At 42.9% G+C, this 19,957-nt stretch overlaps 1 protein-coding gene across 1 annotated transcript in view; it reads right to left on the reverse strand.

Annotated features, from left to right (window-relative positions):
• The window catches only part of LOC126473482 (solute carrier family 22 member 7-like), a 578,452-nt gene that overhangs the window by 534,329 nt on the left and 24,166 nt on the right, over positions 1 to 19,957 (reverse strand). Inside the window, exon 2 of the mRNA XM_050100557.1 lies at positions 9,034 to 9,293. Coding sequence (XP_049956514.1) covers positions 9,034 to 9,293 — 260 coding nt within the window. The remainder of the gene's footprint in view (positions 1 to 9,033; positions 9,294 to 19,957) is intronic.

Genomic DNA, 19,957 nt, shown 5'->3' on the forward strand with positions numbered 1-19,957 from the left:
CAATCAACCTTTATCTGTGCCCCAAGGGAAGCCTTCCCCATATTCTGAGAACCAAGACTACAGATCAAGTATTCTTCATTTAAATCTATTTACCCACCTGCCTTCTGATGCTCCTGTTCTGCATCCTGCACATCTGGTGTCAGAATCAGAATCTAACCCATTGTTCAGTATGGAGGATGACCATGAAATTTGGTTCAAATTCAAAACTTTGTGGCCAGTTATAATAATTGTTGCTGTTACTCTGTGCAAGCCAGGCGTTTAGTGGTCATGTCTTCCCGTGTGGCCTGATATTCACCTCGTTAGCGCAGAGTCTAACTTGCAGCAACACTGCTGTGTGTGAGCTGAGCACAAGTCCGTCATCTACTGTCATCGTGAAAGTGAGCTGCTTGCCAGTGCCTCCCCTGGAGGGCAAAGCGCATCAGTGCACTGTGACTGATTGTTACGGCATGCTGCTGGCCAGAGGAATGCCCCATTGGCTGCAGGTCAACCACCAGCACCCCTCAACACCTGCCTGCCTGCTTGCCATGCCAGTCCCAGCGTGGCAAGCTGCTCATCAGTGCATGGCTTAGCTGCCAGCCACAGTGCTGCCACCATCGTGGTCTCCTCACCATGGCGACTTCTAGCCATGTGGCCCATCTGCTCTAGCTGTCTGTGCCGTAGACCATGCTGTCTCAAGCCACTCACACATGTGCCCATTTGACGCTACCAATCTCAAGCCATGCCCCCTCCATCGCCACCACCGCACTTTGCTCGCCATGGTTGCACCAGCCCTCTGAAAGCTGAATCCTTGCAGCCCATCTGCTATAGTTGTCTTTGCTGTGGACCATGCTGCTTGATGCCACTTACTCATGTGCCCCATTTCACACCACCAACCTTATTCTGTAGCTGACCCATCACCATCATCAGGCCACCTTTGTCATGGCTACACCAGGCTGCAGCAACATGTAGCAAAGTGGCTCATCTGCTGTATCTGCCCCTGCTGCAGATCATGTTGCTTGTTGCCACTTAGTCACATACTCCACTAGCCTCATTCCGTGACCAACCTGTCGACAAAATGGTACTGGCCTCACGATGGCCGCACCAGCCCATTGTAACCTGTAGCCATGCGATTCATATACTGTAGCCCTTTGTGCCGCCCTTGTAACTGCACTTTCAACTTGCCATCATCCTGCAGACGCCGTGTGCTTGTCGCCCTATCAGCCACTTGTTACCGGGAATCCTGGCGCCCAGTTGTATGGTGAACAACGCTCACCTCCACGAGGACCACCTGCAACTATATGTCAAAGCAGCCTGCCAAGAGCTGTTCTGCCTGAGGGCCCTGGCAACGACCGCTGTGCCATTTTCCGCTTCAATCCTTTTCCTGTTAGCTACGTCAGGTCCACACAATCCACATACACATTGCTGCCATCAACCATCACACAAAGTGCGTCACACTGGCTAGTGCCATGACTAGGTGAACACCCTTGAACATTGTTTAACGAAAGCAATTGGGGAATCTTAGACCTTGGAACTATAGTTTTAATTGGACAGTGTTAAACCTATTGTGGTCAGTTTGTTTATGGAGGACTTTGAGGAACGTACATTCGAGTCAGCGACCTTGAAACCTGCGTGTTTTTCAGATATGTAGACGATACTTTTGTTGTTTGGCCTCATGGCAGTGAGAATTTCAAAAAAATGGTTCGAATGGCTCTGAGCACTATGGGACTTAACACCTATGGTCATCAGTCCCCTGGAACTTAGAACTACTTAAACCTAATTAACCTAAGGACATCACACAACGCCCAGCCATCACGAGGCAGAGAAAATCCCTGACCCCGCCGCGAATCGAAACCGGGAACCCGGGCGCAGGAAGCGAGAACGCTACCGCGCGACCACGAGCTGCGGGCTAGGGAGAATTTAAACCGGTTTTGGAACACCTGAATTCAATCCACCTGAATATTCAGTTCACTATGGAGGTGGAAAAGAATGGATGCCATTCCTTCCTTGATGTGTTGGTCAGAAGGAAGACTGATGGTACGTTGGGACGTTCTGTTTATAGGAAGCATGCTCACACTGACTTGTATCTGCGAGCTGATATTTGTCACCACCCAGCTCAGTGTGAAGGAGTACGTCGTACATTGGTTCACAGGGCCCAAGTTATCTCAGACCCTAAAAGTTTGGCAGCTGAGCTATCACATCTCGAAGTCACGTTTCGTCAGAATGGTTATAGTGAGAGGCACATCAAACGTGCGTTGCGCTATTGGCCTTCTATGCAACGGGTGAGTGACGATAGCAACGAAGTGGCACCTAAGTCTACGGCCTTTTTGCATTAAGCGGGAAGCATTTCAAACAGGATTGGCTCTATTTTGCGGAAATATGATGTGAAATGTGTTTTTCGACCACCTTCTTAGATTAAGGCCCAGTTGGCGTCCGTAAAAGATGATCTTGGTTTGTGTAAGGCTGGTGTTTATCGTATTCCTTGCAGTTGTGGCATGTCATATATTGGTCAGACAATCAGGACCGTGCAAGACCGGTGTATTGAACATAAGCGTCACACACGCTCACAACACCCGAGCAAATCCGCTATTGCAGAACATTGCCTTGACACCAGTCATCCTATGAAATACAACAACACGGAGATTCTGGCTTGAACGTCCAGCTATTGGGATAGTGTTATTAAGGAAGCTGTTGAAATCAAACTATCAAGCAACCTTATAAACAGAGATGGTGGAGTTTGTTTAAATGCTGTTTGGAATCCGGCTGTCTCTCATCAAAAAGCAGAGGGACAGAATTAGTGCAACCTGACTTGTTGATTTATAGTCACTATCGATATTTCTGATGTTGGTTATCTTTGGCTGTGTGTTGACTCTGCTGTTACTTGTTCTGCGTGTAGTATCTTCCTTGTTTCTCCTCTGTGAACCGAGGTATAAAATTCCCTTGCACATTGCTTCCTCCTTGCAGTTGTGCCTTGAGAATGGCAGGGTGTGCTCCTATCGAAATATGGGCGGTGGTCGACGACGTCACCTGGCAGTAAACACGTAAGTTATTTGAGTGTTAAACTAGAATTTTTCATCTCCACTTTCAATTACAATTCTTACAAGAAACCCTCTGAATGCTAGGTCACAAAAAGCCAATAATGTTTTTACAGCATTTTGTACCTCATACAGCGTCTTCCACGCAACCAAAATGTAGCCGTCTAATAGCACAGGTGGAGGGACTGGAAGGATCCACTGGTGAGCACAGCATGAGGTTACGGGGCGTATTTGAACTGCTTAGTTGACGAGTAAATCACAATCGTGCTACTGTCCTAGTGGCGTTAATACAGAACAGAGCAATGGGGACGACACACAACGCAAATATTCCATTGTATCTACAACAGAAGTTATTGACATTTCGTCAGAGAGGAACACAACGAATTTCACAGCCTGAGCAGGAAGAGGCATATGAAAATTAGCGCTTCTGCGGAATGAGTCAGCGATTTGTGTGGTGTCGTACAGGCTCGCCTGTGTGGACAATGTACATGAGGAGTACAGTGATGAAGGTACATGCTTAACATGAAATGATGATTAAATCAAGACGTTAACCTGTCGACAGGCGTTGATATACATGAACGGGGACAGTTGAAAATGTGTGCCTCGACCGGAACTCGAACCCTGGATCTTCTGCTTACATGGCAGATGCCCTGTCCATCTGAGCCACCGAGGGCACGGAGAGTAGTGCGACTGCAGGGATTAATCCCTCCATGCTCCCCGTGAGACCCACATTCCCAACTCAATGTCCACACACTACATTCGCAGTGCACCTGCCCACTACACTCATTACTCGCGGCAGACAATCTTACCGAGTCCCGTAAGAGTTCGGGCAATGCGTGTGCATCCAGCACAGAAGAAGAAGGTCAATGGCCGGTTAGCCTTAACTATATGAAGATGGTATCTGTTGTTTCGGACGTGTCCGAAAGAACAGATACAAACTTTATATACATGCTTAACAAGTGAAAGTGATACTGAAACAGGTATCGAGCGATGTAGTTAATCATCCCTTGGACAGAGAGCCACAAATCCCGTCTATAGTGAAACGCAATAAAGGACAATGGTTGTCCAACGAGTGCCGGGTACTAAAACATATTTATCTATTCCAAAAATCATCCACAGCATAGTAAAAAAAAAAAAATTATGAATAGATTTCGAGTAAGATTGCAGCAGTAGAACCGGGTAGTGTGTAATAAAAACAACGGGTATTCAAAAGAGGACAGGGCGCACTTATTACAAAAACTAAAACAGATGTTTGAGCGTTTCAAGGATGCTCGACGAAATTTACAAAATATGCCTGACGGTAACATACTAGGTTATCCACACCAAATTTCGGGGGGGACTTACATTACAGTGATTTTAAAGGAAGCAGTGGTTCGCTGCGTAACTTCAAATTGTGCTGCGGAACTGGAAGACGTAATATGACGGAATTTCAAACAAAGAATCAAATTGACGATGTGGAATCAACCCAGAATTTTATAGATCAGATAAAGAAACTTATCCCATCATTCAGTAAGGAATTTTTTCTCAGTTTAGACAAATCTGGGTTTGAAGAGGAAATGCATTTGAAAGGAACCCTGGAAATTAGAGGCACCAGGGAGTTGTATTAATATCAACGAACATCCGAACATCAAGGCCTTGACGCATTTTGTATACAATTTTTGTGTCTGTTAATGTAGATGATAAATTGGCTGGAAACTTATTTACTGTGCTTCGAGAATTTGAGGTGCTCTGGCACATACGATTCCTCCTCGTGTGGGTGATCTTGGAAGGGCAGTAGTGAATATTTACGTCACAGCAAGCAAGAGTGGGAAAATGGGCTTAAGGAAAATACAGCTACTGTATGAGTACTACTTTTGGGCCACAGCTGATCAAAATAACTTGCTTCCGCTTTATTCTCGGTCTTCGTAGAAGAATCATACTTCGTTAAGGCATACTATCACTCCTGAAAAGTGCGTGACATTGCAGATCACACCACCTGGGACAACATGACAAATTCAGCCTCTGGATGTTTGTTTTTTTTTCCGTGCCTGAACCGCATATTATCGCACTATGTCTAACTATGCATTATAGTTTAGCCAGTTTCACACAAGCTATAAGGCAGACAGTTTCGCATTCGATTACATACCATCACATTCCATCAGTTCTCATCACCCCGTTACACCAGTATGATTCTTATGCATTCCTTAAAAGTGGATATCTTTCTGAACGTCCTCCATGGTTTGTAACTCCCAAGCAGTCCGGTTCGATATTGATGATGTGAACCTTCGTGATCTCCGTGGAACGCCATTTTCCATTCTGTGTTCATGGTGCAAGTTAATGGTTTGTTCTGACAATTTCTTGAATGTCGACGATGTCCTTTTTGTGAAGTGTAATACATACATCCCATAGGAGGTTGATCTCTGCAACTTCTGGACAGTAATTTTATGTGATCCTCCTGATGTACACGGTGAGTCATTAGCTGCCACTATTTGTCACGTCATAATTATTGACACAAGACTTTCAAATTAATCTTACCAAAGATTTAACCTGCGACCTCGCACTAAAGGGGTTCTTGTTAGAGAAAATTAAAGTGTGACAAAAAAAAAAAAACGGGTGCAGCAGGTACGAGATAACAGAAAACAGACTGGTACGTAACTTTATTTTATGGAATCAATGACGGCAATGAGTAAGTCGTGACACTTTCATTAGGAAGCGGTTGTTTCTGACTCGTTAGCGATCGTTATTTCATAGGTAGAACAGTTTATTTGGTAGCTGTGAAATTTTAATTCGTTGCTTTGGTCACATTGTTGCGCGTATTTGGTGTGTAAGACAGTGGGAAAGACACCCGTGAACTACGTCGGTTGTAGATTCTTAAGCGTTGCTTTTTTTAATTAATTTTGATATCTACTAGTCATGTTAGTAATATTTTTAGGTGGCTGAGGTGTGGAATATGACGAAAAATAAGAAACGTAACGCCTGTAGACAGAATTATCTGTGTACGTACGCCTGTTTAATTTTACCTTCAAAGATAAAGTTTTCAGGTAATCTACAGTACCTTGTAGCTGGCAAGATGTAGCTTAATGGCGGCAGAGAGTCCGAGCTGACCGTGCATTCTCTTCTGTTGCACTTCTGTGTCATGAGCCGCACTATCACTTTAAGCTTTCCTGTCAGAATCATTACTGCCAATTGGTGTCCCTCATGAATGTAGGTTGGTGCCCCAAAGGACGTGAGGATTCGAAGAGTTGTGTTTCATTATTTACCCACCACGCTACACCTACTGCAGACTCGAAACATTGGCACCCCGATATTTTAAATACTGACAGACATTTCACATTTCGTGTAGAAATTAATAGTAGACAGATGAATCATGATACCTCAAGAAGAAACATGTACATTACTATTATTTGAACGACGATTATGATGCTGTAATCAGATTTCCAGTACCTTTATTAGTTTAAAGATTAGTATCTGTCGATGAATTATACAAGTAACACCCAGCAACGAATTTCGAGAATGTAAACGCTTCATCAGATATTGCCGATCGCCATATCTTTAGAAAGCTATTAATGTAAACCTAAATTGGTATGAATTACAGGCATGTAACTTGAATAGTACATGAGTTATTGGAGGTCAAAGCAGCCGATTATTATCGATCGCGTCAGGCCATAAGTACTCCACAGTTACACGAAAAAACAGTAGCAGCATGCATATATATATATTTGTTTATCTATGTCTTTGTTTATACCCGATATATACTATTCATGAAGAAATTGGTTAAATATTTACTGTGTTTTAGAAAGCACAGAAACATTAGGCTCTTGGCCTACCTTTTGCTTCTTTTCTTTTGATATATGTTTCTTTAATTGTTTATGTATTTAATAATGTGTGTTAGAGCGTGTTTATGGTCCAGCCATAGGAATATTTATTTAATTTCAAGTTATTTAAATGTAAATCCAGTATTTGGTACATGTTTCATTATGATTATGACTGTGCGTTGGCATGAAGACATGGCGCGAGGGCGCTAGCCAATCACAGCGCTCGTGAATCGGGAGACTGGATGGAAGCGAATTTCCGGAGAGGACACGGCGCGGTTGTGGACAGTACGGGACAGAACACACGGGAGTGAGTGCTGGATGCGGACAGTACAGCGCGACGGACGCACAGTCGGCGGAAAGACTTTGACAGCGGAGCAGTTTGCGCGTGGTCGCGGCAGATAGAGAAACTTCGGAGTGCCGACTTGTGCACTTGTGAGAATTCCGTGGCTTCTACAGTGAAGTCGTAGAGTGCGTTTAAAAGTGAATGTCTCGCGAGCTGTGTTGTTGTTCATAACTAATTACGCCCTGTAGGAATCTATTGTTTCCCTGTTATTCAACTTATATTTTATTTAATTGCTGGGCCATCGACACCAATAAGTGTTTTACAGAAATATACCACATTCTCAAAAGTACTTCTGCTATCATACTCATCAGTTAAAGGCGTTAGGATAGTACCTGCAGATTTTATTTAATTGCAATCTATCAATTATAAATTTATATGTTACTTTCATAATTCGCTATTACCGAGTGATAGAAACCTTTGACCATTCGATTCATGTGTGCATTCTTATCGTATACTGTAGACTCGGCAGTATTTGTCTTGTAATGCGACAACTACGTATCCCAGCCCTAGACAACGAAACCAGCCAAAACTTTAAAGATTTCAACGTTGAGTCGGAGGGTGCGTAGTTATTTGAAAGCCTGCAATTGTTATCCGAAAACGGTGTTTGGTGAAGGGAACCATTACCGAAAAATTTCTAAAAACGTCAGTTGAAGATAGTTCGTTTATTGTATCCACTGTTTCTTGAGCATTATTTGCAATAACAGATGCTGCTTTCTCTCGAAACTGCTAATAGTAAATAATAATGTTTCACCTTTCTAGGCTCCACAGGAAAAACCAACAAAATGGGAATAAGAACTCATATTCGCCACAAAACAACGACAGTTCCAGTTTTTCCAATGTAGAACATTACGCACTATCGTCTTCACAACAAAAAACTTCTAACACGTTAGGCGATGAAATTTTGTTTTTGTGATCGCAGTGGAACATAATACCCAGTACAGCTAAAATCTAAAGGATTTAAAAGCTATATTAGCCAGTCCATAACGTCAGGTGTATTTTTCTTGTGCACAACGTACTGTATTATCATTACCGCCCATCCACCCCTCCCAAAATGGTGTTTGGTAAGGCCAAGGTGAACCGTTCCCGAAAAACTTTTACAAATTTCAGGTGATGAGACTTCGTTTCTTGTACCCACCATTCCTTGAACATTATTTGGAATTACAGATGCAGCCCCCATATCGCATCATCAAAATTCAGCTCCTTTTACTTAGAATAGAGTGGTTTAAGAACTCAAAATTATAGTACATAGTAAGTGAGCAAAAATGTTTTAAGTTCCGCTTACAAATACTTTCAAATATAGCTAAACAAAAATAAGTTATTGATTTTGCTGTGGAACTAGCTGTAACTTCATGTCTTTTTTCTGCAAAACTTCAAATTACGAGATAAAGGTCACTAGAAAATTACGCATGTTCAATAGACAAATTTTAATGCACAAACTACTCGCAACAGCGTTATCGAAATCAGAAAATATATCAAATTAAGCCAATAATACATTTTCAAATTCTTTATGTAACTATGTTTCACCATTTTAGGGCCTCAGAGTACAGCAAATGGACTAACATTAGCAATGGTGCATATATGTTCGACGCCATGCATACATTATGCAATTGCTAACACTACTGGACGAGAGCATAGCTTAGTAAGGGAGGTGGAGAGGGTGTGGGTAGGAGAATGGGGCATGGTTTAGGAGAGGCGTTGCTTAGGAGGGGGGCAGGATATGATGACGTCATGCATTTGTCTCTCCATGACAGGCAAAGGTCAAATCAGATTGGAAGTCACTATTACATTCCTACTGATATATATCTGTTATTGATTTAAGAGATTGCGTTTTCTCAGCCGCTGTTAAATAAAAATCACATGGACTATATCTAAATATATATCTTACTTGGGGATAGTGGCGCTCTTCCACTCATCAAGAGTTAAGTTGGTGAACTCTCTCCCAGGGACGTGACACCAGTGATCAGGAGTTTGCATAACGAAATTGTACATTTGCGAGCTCAGCACATTGACGATTGTGCCATAGCAAATGAAAACAGTGTTTAATCTCTTCTGGAACTTTCCTCTAGAACCAATGACGTCCATGATGTCCTCGAAAGCTGGTACAACCTCTCGATCCTGATGGTATTCATTGGTCTGGTTGACAGTCTGTAACCGAAGAAGGTATTATTCATTGCACAAATCACTGGCCAATTCACCTATTTGTTCAATAATCGACGGTGGGTATAACGTAGACACAACTTAAGTTTATTCTGCCTAAAATCGTCTGTAATCAGGTATAAATGTGACAAAATTTCATGAATTAACACGCATTTATGATAAAGATAAGAATGAATTACAAGAGACTGAAATATGTGAGTTACATAGTGATCTTGTTGAATACTCTGTAATGATATGAAAAGTATTATGCATTTAGCTACACGCATCTAGAGAATGTCAAACCGAAGCATTGCTACGGAGCGTGAGTTGTACAATCTGCCCATTGTTGCGTGACAAGTGAAAATGTTTGCTCATATGCATTCAAGTCAGAAGGAATATTGCATCTTACTTCCGATGGTCACGGGTGCTGCAGTTCCGTATTTGTACACTGACACCAAGCAAACGACGTTCAGTTCTGTATGGGAATATATGTAATGGATGTAGAAGTGGCAGTTGTAGACACTTGGATGACGACATATGGAAGCTTTAGTCTGACCGTGAAGCGTGTTTGGATAGCCTAATAATAAAGGGACCGTTCGCAATAACCGAAAAATCTGTTTTCGAGCCACTCCATTATACACCGGATGGTTGTCCATATTCACAACTGTGAGTACATTTCATGTATTTCATAACAGCTGTATTTGCCACAGTGCCCATGCCTTTGGAAATGCAATATCGTCGTGAAGTACCAGTTGGATCCTCTCCATCTGTTACGTTTTTCTAGTCCCCTAAATAACTAACTTTTTTATTTTTATGTAATTTTCAGTTTAATTATCTGTTGACATGCAGAAACTATATTAAAACCTCACACTTCTATTTAGACTTAATCTCACTTAAATTAATTATTCAGATCCTCATTTAAAATGTTCTGATTACATTTTTGTAATTGGATTTCATTAGGACATTGTTAATTAAAAGTTACAGTTAATTCCAGTCAGTATTACAGTTCGTTACGTGCCAAATCCTACGAGCGAGTAATTATATTTGAGAAAGGTGACCTAAACCACCTGAAAGATTAGCATTCTCAAGTTCCAGTAAATACTTTAAATTATGTACAATTTATTATCTCCATAGAAATTAACTTGAAAGCTCATAGCAAGTACTATTTTACAGAGCAGATGTTGTAATAACCACTGTTAGATTCCGGACGTCAGCTATACGGATTGATCAGGAACAATGTTCAAAGCTTGTAAGAATCTTACAGGGTAGGTGGTGCTGAGTAACAATTGTCAAGAAAAGAATTCGATACGTTCCCCGTTTCCGAGTTGATTAGCATTGATGTTAGCCAACCAGGCCGTTGCGCCAACAAATTCATGTGGCCTGCATTAAACGGTGTTGCAAAACATGTCCTTCGTTTGGTTTCTTGTAGCCGAATAAGGCAGCGACACAAGAATTGCACTTTTGATGGTAATGAGGATCGAATCCGAGCCAAAGGCTGAGAATTCTCCTGTTCTGTCGTCTATGACTTGAGAACAGTTGACGCTAGTTGTGTCTGGTCGGCCACTTTAATTTGCGTGCGCAGCAGCCTGATTGGCTAACTTCAGTGCTAATTGACTTGGCACACCACAGAGAATGTTTTCTTTCTCAGCACAGCCTACCCTGCAACACGCTTACAGGTTCTTCACACTGTTTCTGACCACACTGCATAGTTTTGTTGCCTTAATTTCGCACTACAATATGACCTACAGCATTGATTAGTTAATGCACTAATTAATGATTTCATGAAATTTACCTTAATTGGCAATATGGCACTCACATATGTAACCGAGGAGATTCACAGATAGAAGAAAAAAAGTGTCGTTTTGTAGGGGACATCCTGAGACATCAAGGAATCACCAATTTAGTACTGGAGGAAAGCGTGGGGGTAAAGATCGTAGAGGGAGACCAGGAGATGAATACAGTAAGAAGATTGAGAAGGATTTTGAAGAGGCTTGCACAGGATAGAGTACCACGGAGGGCTGCATCAAACTAGTATGTGGACTGAAGACCGAAAGAACAACATTGTTTTCAAAATAACGATTTTCTCTTACGGCAGTCTGTAAGTACTGGGACGTCACTCAGAATTGCCAGCCGATAGTTTAAAAGTACTCGAGTAATGTCTACGTTCGAGTGCACCCTCAGTGTTGGTTCACCCCACAGTCATGTGCATTCTGTACGCAACAATACGCGCACATCTAACTGCGAAACTCAGAAATTGTAATACGTCATTATTTTCAGGTGAAATCTGTAATCTACATTAATACACTTTTTTATTGAGCCGTGATGTGATCAATAAGTACCGTGAACTAAACTACTGTTGGGCTCAGCGATATATATGATGGGCCCACTTAAATAAACCATAGGAGTGTAACAGGAACTGTAATAAGAGAGAAGTGTAATATTCTCGTCTAAACAATCTAACATTCAACTTCATTACTGGACAGTGACTGTTATCAATGTCGGTTGTGTACTGGATAACTGTACTAACAATTTTTGGTAGCGTAACAAACTGCTCACCCTACTTAGTAACTGAACTTCACGTGAAATTCATTGTAGTCACACTACTTAGTAACTGAACTTCACATGGAATACATCGTATATGTTATCTAAAGTTTGAATGGTACATCCTCGAATAAACACCATCTCGCAATACTTTAAACATCCAGCTTCAAGGTGATGAAAATTTTTGCTCCCTTGGAGAGACGCAAGCTCTAAGTAATAGAATTACTAGTGTGTTGGTCTTGACAGATAACCATAACTATTACTTCTGCTCCTCAGTAGGATATTTAGCGTCTTGTGTATTGTGTTGTATTTATTACAGAGGTTCAACGGAGCCATATTCTATTTGCCATCCGCAAATCCCATGGAAGCTACAGGCGATCATACATGTATTATTTATGGCCATACGTGTAATTCGCCGAGCCAGCTTAATAACTATCTCGAACTTTGCTTAAAATACTTTCTTGAATCATTCACGCATAATTTATTGTGTCCTACATGCCACGTAAAATCATTGGTTCAGCTGTTGTGTGTTCATTTTAACCCATAGCTACTGTGAATGCTGACAAGACCACCATTAGTATGGAGGGATCTCTCACACTGCCTTTTTATTTTTTATGTATAAAACCTCTGTTTTGGTGAATATAATTCTGTCGTTTGTTACACTTCTTGGAAACAAAATTTATGAAAATTTGCGTTTTTTAAACAAAGCAGAATTTAAAACACTCTGAATACTAGAACACATCAAAATTGGCGCCTTATTTTAATTTTATGTATTACTAAAATAACAACACATCGTTACCTCTCTATTCACCCACCAATTATCATCAGGGAGATAGTATTACACATTCGCAACATAACTGTACGGAAAAACGCATTTCAATTATGACAAATTGTATTTGGAATCATTTTGAGTTTACTAATATCATTTCAACCTTAGGGCGATTATTCCACCACGTAATACTACCAAGGCTGAAATTATGCCAATTTTTATTTTAAAAATCAAGAATAAAGTAATTACCTTCCGTATTCCTCTGAGGAACTGAACTGGATTGTAATTGCTTTCAGCCTGCATGTGTTTCATACAGAACCTCCATAATTCTTCAAGCAAACAGGAACACCACAATGTTGACGCGGATATCTCGTTTTTACGTCAAACAAGGACAACAAAGGGTTGATGTTTTTCGTTTCTCAAAAAAAAAAAAAAAATTCTGTATTTCAGGCTCATATCTCCATAACAGCAAGTTTTCTCCGAGACTTCCGGAATTTTTTGCCGACGGGGTAGCTGCAAGACAATATTGCGATGCCTTGTTCTTATATTAGTTAGCGAGTTCTGTTTTGTCCATCGAAAACATATTTGTGTTCTTACCGAAGAAGTACGCTTCTCAGTCATCATCACGTATCACTTCTTAATGACCTTCAGTTTCCTTCTCCAAATTAGTACGCGATCACTAAATACTAGAAATCAGGATCATTATCACTTTCATCAAACTCCTCATCTGAGAATTCACTAAGGCGTTCTTGAATACACACATCCCTCTTTCATCGAAAACGCTATGTAGAAGATTAGCTTTTCTCACCATGGAGAAACTGTAACGTTCGACAAAAACATGGCATGCAAACACTATGGTACATCTATGAGTGCTCTCAAGGCCTAAAACTAAGAAACAAATCGCAGCAACAATGCCAGATTTCTAGCATGTGTCACTTGCCATCCAATAGGAAAGTACACCTAAGAATGCACTTCACCTCACAGCAATGTGTGAAGTATCACAAGACAAAAAACTGTAGCGATCTAGGAGACCATCCATACTAGTTAAGGGTGTGACCTGCTGACAGTCTGCCCTCGCTCTCTATAGCCAATGCAGATCATAGTAGAGGAACAATGTGTTGACGAAGACAGCTGAAGGGCTTCACCTCCAGTTAACATACACTCTCTGGCAGTGGCACCTAGCCAGTTAGGACGTGTTCCACTTGTACTGTAGTTCCCAAAGGACTAACTTTTCTAATGTATCATTGTAAGGTGGCGTGCTCTCCTGACCTTCATTTCTTATATATTCCGACCTCACCATTGTATTCTGCGTATCAAGACGTTTCATTCGAGCCCAAACTCGATAGGGTAGAGTCAGTTTTATATATTTCCATTTAATCAATATGCAAATCTAATAAATAAATCGCAAGTGCTCTCTGAGATTAAGAAGTCGACGCTGGCGTACACAAACATTCAAGACACGACGGCCACAGGAGTTTTCGTTCGGCGGAGGCAACCAGCCCGCTGGAAAGTCTGTAGGAGGGTGGGTTAGCACACAGCTGTGCAGGCCGGTCGACCACCCAGGGACCAAAACAGTTCTTTGCCAGAGAAAAGGGATAAAGCCCCTGCACCTGTGCATCTAGTGTCAAAAGTGATATCCCCTTACCCTTACATCTAAAAGACTGCCCATTATGTTTGGTGGCAACATCTGCAACAAGTTACGTCTCTGTACCTAGCTGCACTGGTGAGAGACACCGGCAAGCCATAGCCCATACAGTAAGTTGTAGCCCGAATAACAGAGTCGACAAAGGAAGATCGCTGGTTCCCGGCAGCACTGTTGTCAGCTTTGAATTGAACTAAGAACAGCTGCAAGAGAATGATATATATATTCGTTTTGAGAACTGCAACAACACTTAGGTGTTGGCATAGAGAAAGACACTGAGCTGACAGAACTCATATTGCACAGATGTTCGATTGGAATTAGGTTGGGATATTGGGCCGACTAAATCTTTCCTCAAACTATCTAGAGCTTTCTTCAAACCAATTGCAAGCAATAGACATCCATAAGAATTCTATAGTTGTTTTCGTACATGACGTCCATGAGTGGCTGCAAACGGCCTCCAAGTAGCCTAACATAACGAGGATCCAGCCCATTCCATGCAAACACAGCCCACACCATTATGTAGCCACAACCATCTCGCACAGGGCCTTGTTGACAACTTGGCTCCTTGGCTTCGTGGGGTCTGCACCACAATCGAAACCTACCGTCAGCTTGAAACGTCTTACGTTATTTGATTTACAAACAGCTGAGTAAAACTGAACGTACTCAGACATTTCTCTCTTTACTTATTCTGATTATCACTAAACAACGCAATCTGACTTTCAATAATCCCTACAAAAGAATGGCCCTGACTAACAATAACCTATACCTTTCCTGAATCACTTACCCCACAAAAATCTTCGTTACTCCAACTAATGAAATACAGTGAGCGCCAATACTGCCAGCTAAATAAAAGATTCTACTTACTGAAGGCACTAACTACTGAACTGATAGGCATAGTGGTGTTCACATCCAACTGCCCAACACTGCACAAGCGAATATTCTAACAATGAGTCCAACCAGCCACAGACTACACACAGCACAGTCAGTGATTTTCATACAGAGCGCTACGTGGCGTTACCAACATAAAAACCTAAACAGCCCACTGAAAAGCTCTCACCAACTCAAATGCGGACTCATATGACCATGCCACGGTTTTCCAGCAGTCTAGGCCACAACCAAGGCGCTGCAGGTGATGTCATACTGTTAGAAAAGGCACTCGCGTCAGTTGTCCCCTGCCATAGCTCATTAACATCAAATGATGTGGGCTCCTGTATCTATTAAAAGCATCAATTCTTTACCCAATTCATTGCTATAAGGCATCATTACATCATTTTCAGCTTCGCAGCCTGCTACCCTCACCTTGCGCCATTTAACGGTGGCTGCTCGTGACTGCTGCCCGTAACACCTCTTTCGTTTCCCATACCTTTGCCTCGGAACTTTTCTATTTTCTCTCTACACTGCGATGCTACATGCCCATATTTATTACACCGATAACATTTAGGAGTTCAACAGTCTTTCTCCCCATGCTCACGCCTCTGTCATTTTTCGCATATAATAGTTTTATTACATTTCGCATCCGTATGGCGTGTTTCATCACAATGGTAACAATAATTTTGAAATTTATGTGCATCTTCTGCCCTGTTGGGTGTCTGCATCCATATTATTTTGGTATTTCTGTTGCAGTACTTGGATGTCTGTCCCATTTTACCACAACTGTAATATTTCATCTGCTTTGGTTGGTGTCTTTGATAATTCTGCCCGCTTATTTCCCTTGACTTCTGATTCTTTTCTCTCATTAACATGATTGCACTTTCTTTTTGTTGCGCGAGTTCTACAGTCTCACTTAAATTAATGATTTCGCCTCGACTGCGTACTATCATCTGTATTCTTTCATTCGCTAACCCTTGAATAAATCATGCAGAGCCTAGAGCATACAGCAATTCTATTGCACCCTTTAATTGTTCCTTATTTGTTACTCGTGCTACGGCAACCTTGAACGATATGGATACCTCATGTATTCTATTTCCCCAAGAGGCAATTGATTCCCCTGATTGGCTCTGAGCACTATGGGACGTAACATCTATGGTCATCAGTCCCCTAGAACTTAGAACTACTTAAACCTAACTAACCTAAGGACATCATACAACACCCAGTCATCACGAGGTAGAGAAAATCCCTGACCCCGCAGGGAATCGAACCCGGGAACCCGGGCGCGGGAGGCGAGAACGCTACCGCACGACCACGAGCTGCGGACTGATGCCCCCTGATGCTGTCTAGCTTGGAACATTTTACACGCATGAAAGTCAATAATTCTTACGTCCGCATAATTTTCCTCTAAAATGCTTCTGCATTTCCGTCAAGTCATGTGGAACCCATCATGATACAATTTTTGGATGCCCAGGCGTTCTTTCGGGTTGCGAAGCACAGTCGTATGCGCTAATCCGATTTCGTGGGCGAGCTCACGAATCGTATGGCGTCGATCACTGTCCACTAACGCAGCAACAGCATGCACTTCTTCAGAGGCGCTAGGACGACCTGACCGATGCATGTCTGACACAGTTTGCCGACCTTCGTTGAAAGCTTTTACCCAACATGCCACTGTTCTGTACGGCAATGCCGATTCCCCACATGCCTCTTGAAGACTTTGATGACACTGTCGTGCTGTACGACCTCTGGCTCATGCAATCTTGATCCAACTCCGTTGTCCCTGTTTCGAAAACATAGTGACACCGTTACGTTAGACCGCTCGCTCACAAGTGACTGTGTTCCCTCGATTTTGCGCACGCCGGTAACGTGGTACGGGCGAGTCCGTATGCTCGTAGGTAAGGTAGGTATGTCAACAACGTGTGCTAGCTGCGACAATAGTAGATTCCATTGCATAGTGTCTCCATAGCCGTGTTGCCACTGTCTAAGTTCCAACGTACGTATTTATGCCCCACTGTACAGTTCGCGCAGTCAGTTTAATAATTATTTCGTGTTTTTCAAATGTAATTTATTTTTACCTATAGGCCACGTAAGAGTGTTGCTTCAGCAGAGGTACGTTTCTGTGAAACTTGATCTGCAGATTATGAAAAAAAAAAAAATGTCATGTGACTAGGGCCTCTCGTCGGTGTGCAACTCTTTCGATTTGACGCCACTTCGGCGACCTGCGCGTCGATGGGGATGAAATGATGATGATGAGGACAACACAACACCCGGTCCCTGAGCGGAGAAAATCTCCAACCCAGCCGGGAATCAAACCCGGGCCCTTAGGTTTGACATTCTGTCCGCTGACCACTCAGCTACCGAGGGCAGTCGCAGATAATAATAATGTGACAAGGATCACATGCTGACTACTAGCTATAGCCGAAGGACGTCAGCCGCAAGTCACACGCCCTACCAGGCACTGGCATCCAGCTGGTTAAGACGTTTTTCATTCCTGACTCCTTTAAGGATTGTAGCTCCGAACCGACTTACATCATTTCTAAGGTGTCCCCTCTCGGCCACACCAAGACTGGCTGATGACCTTGTAATCCGACTTGAGCGCGCCTATCTGTCCCTCTATAAGGGATAACGATCTTTTTGTTCATATAAACCTATATCTTATCATTTAATACTCCCTAAAGATACCCACACCTCTGCTATCCAGATCAGGCCCCTATGCACCTGGACATCTAGTGTCAAAAGTGGTATACCCTACCTTTAGACCTAAGAGACTGGCCGTTATGGTTTGTGGCAACATGTGCCACGAGTTACATATCTCTACTTAGTTGGGCCGGCAAGAGACATACCACTCGGGAGCCATCATGCCGTAGTCAGCTTGTAGTACAATCGATAAATACAGATCGCTGGCATCCGCCAACGCTATTGCTAGCTTCCAGCTGAACTACGAATGGCTGCTGGCGAAAAATGTTTATTCTTGTGTTTGGAACCGCAGCGACACTTAGGCGTTGCCATAGAAATATACGCTGAGATAACAGAAGTCATGGAATACCTCCTGATATCGTGTCGAAACACCTTTAGCGCGGCGTAGCTTGCCGTGGCATGGACTCAACATGTCGTTGAAAGTCCCATGCAGAAATATTGAGTCACGCTGCCTGTGCAGTATATCCGTCCATAATTGTGAAAGTGTTGCCGGTGCAGGATTTTGTACGTGAACCTGTAGTTTATGTCCGATAAACATTCGATGCGATTTACGTCGGGCGATCTAGGTGGCCAAATCATTCACTCGAAATTTCCTGAATGTTCTTCGAACAAACTGCAAACAGTTGTGGCCCAGTGATACAGCGCATAGTTACTCAAAAACATTCTATCGTTGTTGGCGAACATGAAGTTCATGAATGGCGGAAAATGGTCTCTGAGCCGTGCACGGCTCGCGTTTATCCCAATTATTGTTTGTCATCTTCTATTACGGTACTGCCGCCTCGTTTTCTTATTCTATTCGCTGTGGTCACTAACTTCCTGCCTTTCTTGCCCGTGAGCGGCAGCAGCAGCGCGTATCGATAAGTGCACTGTCGTACCATCTCTGGAGCGACCGATAGTATTTCCAGGTCGCCGTGTGTCTGTCAGTAAGTTCGGGACGGACCAGCAGTGCAATCGGGACGCAGCAGCAGTGAAGTCGGGGGACGGAGCGCCGGTGAGGCGCGGATAGCCAGTGCTCGCCGACTGCTGGTGACACACATGAACTGTCCGACGGAGGGAGATTGGAGCGGGACGACCGTTGGTTGGTCGTTCGGTTGGTCGTCTCATCGGCCAACATATACTTGCCCCTTTCACCGTTTCCGGGCCTGGGGGTTGGTTGTTTGGTGTGGAGCAGCGGCGAAGTCTCCGTCGCACGTGTGGCCGGCGCCGCTGGCTGTGCCCACGCACGGTCGGAGTGCGAGGGGCTGTTCTCATTGCTACGAGGCCCGTGGCTCACTGATCCCGGACGCGAAAGTTAAGTCTTTACTTAATCTACCAGCCAGACCCAACCGTCCACATTCTGTCATTAGAATTTCGTTGTGGGCTGTTGGGACATCCTGTCGCTTAGTCCGTTGACTGTCTGTCGGCTGGGTTGTCGTCAGATCGACAATGGTTGGGCCGACTGCCTCTCTCACCTAAGCGAGCGTTAGTGTTTGAATTCCAGGCCGACCCTCGGAACTTCTGAGCGCCCTTGCGTGGCCTATTTTTATTTGTTTTTGTTGTTTGTACTTGTATGGTTTCTAGCCAACTTTAAAAAAAAATTAAGGTTGTTTTGCCCTTAAGGCGTAAGATTCCTTAGGTCGTCAGCCTAATTTAAAGGTTTCACGTAAGACCTTTGGCATTTTAAAGGTTTTAATGTTGTTGAATTTTAAGTGTTTGGCCTTCAGCCGATTTTGAGTTTGAGTTGTTTCGCTCTTAAGGCCTTCAGCCTTCTGGCTTCAGCCTTCTGACATTCTGCGTGGTGTCTATTGTTCTATGTCGTGTCTCCCTAGCACTTTCGCGCAACGACGCCCTGAGCGTGTTTTTTGGGGAATTGACTAGTTTGAACCTGGGACCTGTTGCTGGAACGGAGACGCCAGACCACACATGACATGTAGAGTTCAGAAGAATTCAGTGAGACTAGCGATGATACCACCAAATACTTAATGATTTCAGCTTCAGATCCACTGCACTCCCTCTAAAACAATCTTAATACTAACTAAATTTAGTGCAAGGGGTTCAAGGCTTTCCTATTTTTAGTTAGCTGGTAAAATAACGTCGAAAAAGCAGTTAAGTTTACCATTGGAAATTTTATTCTACTCACAAAACATTGTTTATAAATTGCAGTATTGATAAAAGGAA

This window comes from Schistocerca serialis, chromosome 4 (genome assembly GCF_023864345.2).
Source record: "Schistocerca serialis cubense isolate TAMUIC-IGC-003099 chromosome 4, iqSchSeri2.2, whole genome shotgun sequence".
NCBI classification, from domain to species: Eukaryota; Metazoa; Arthropoda; class Insecta; order Orthoptera; family Acrididae; genus Schistocerca; species Schistocerca serialis.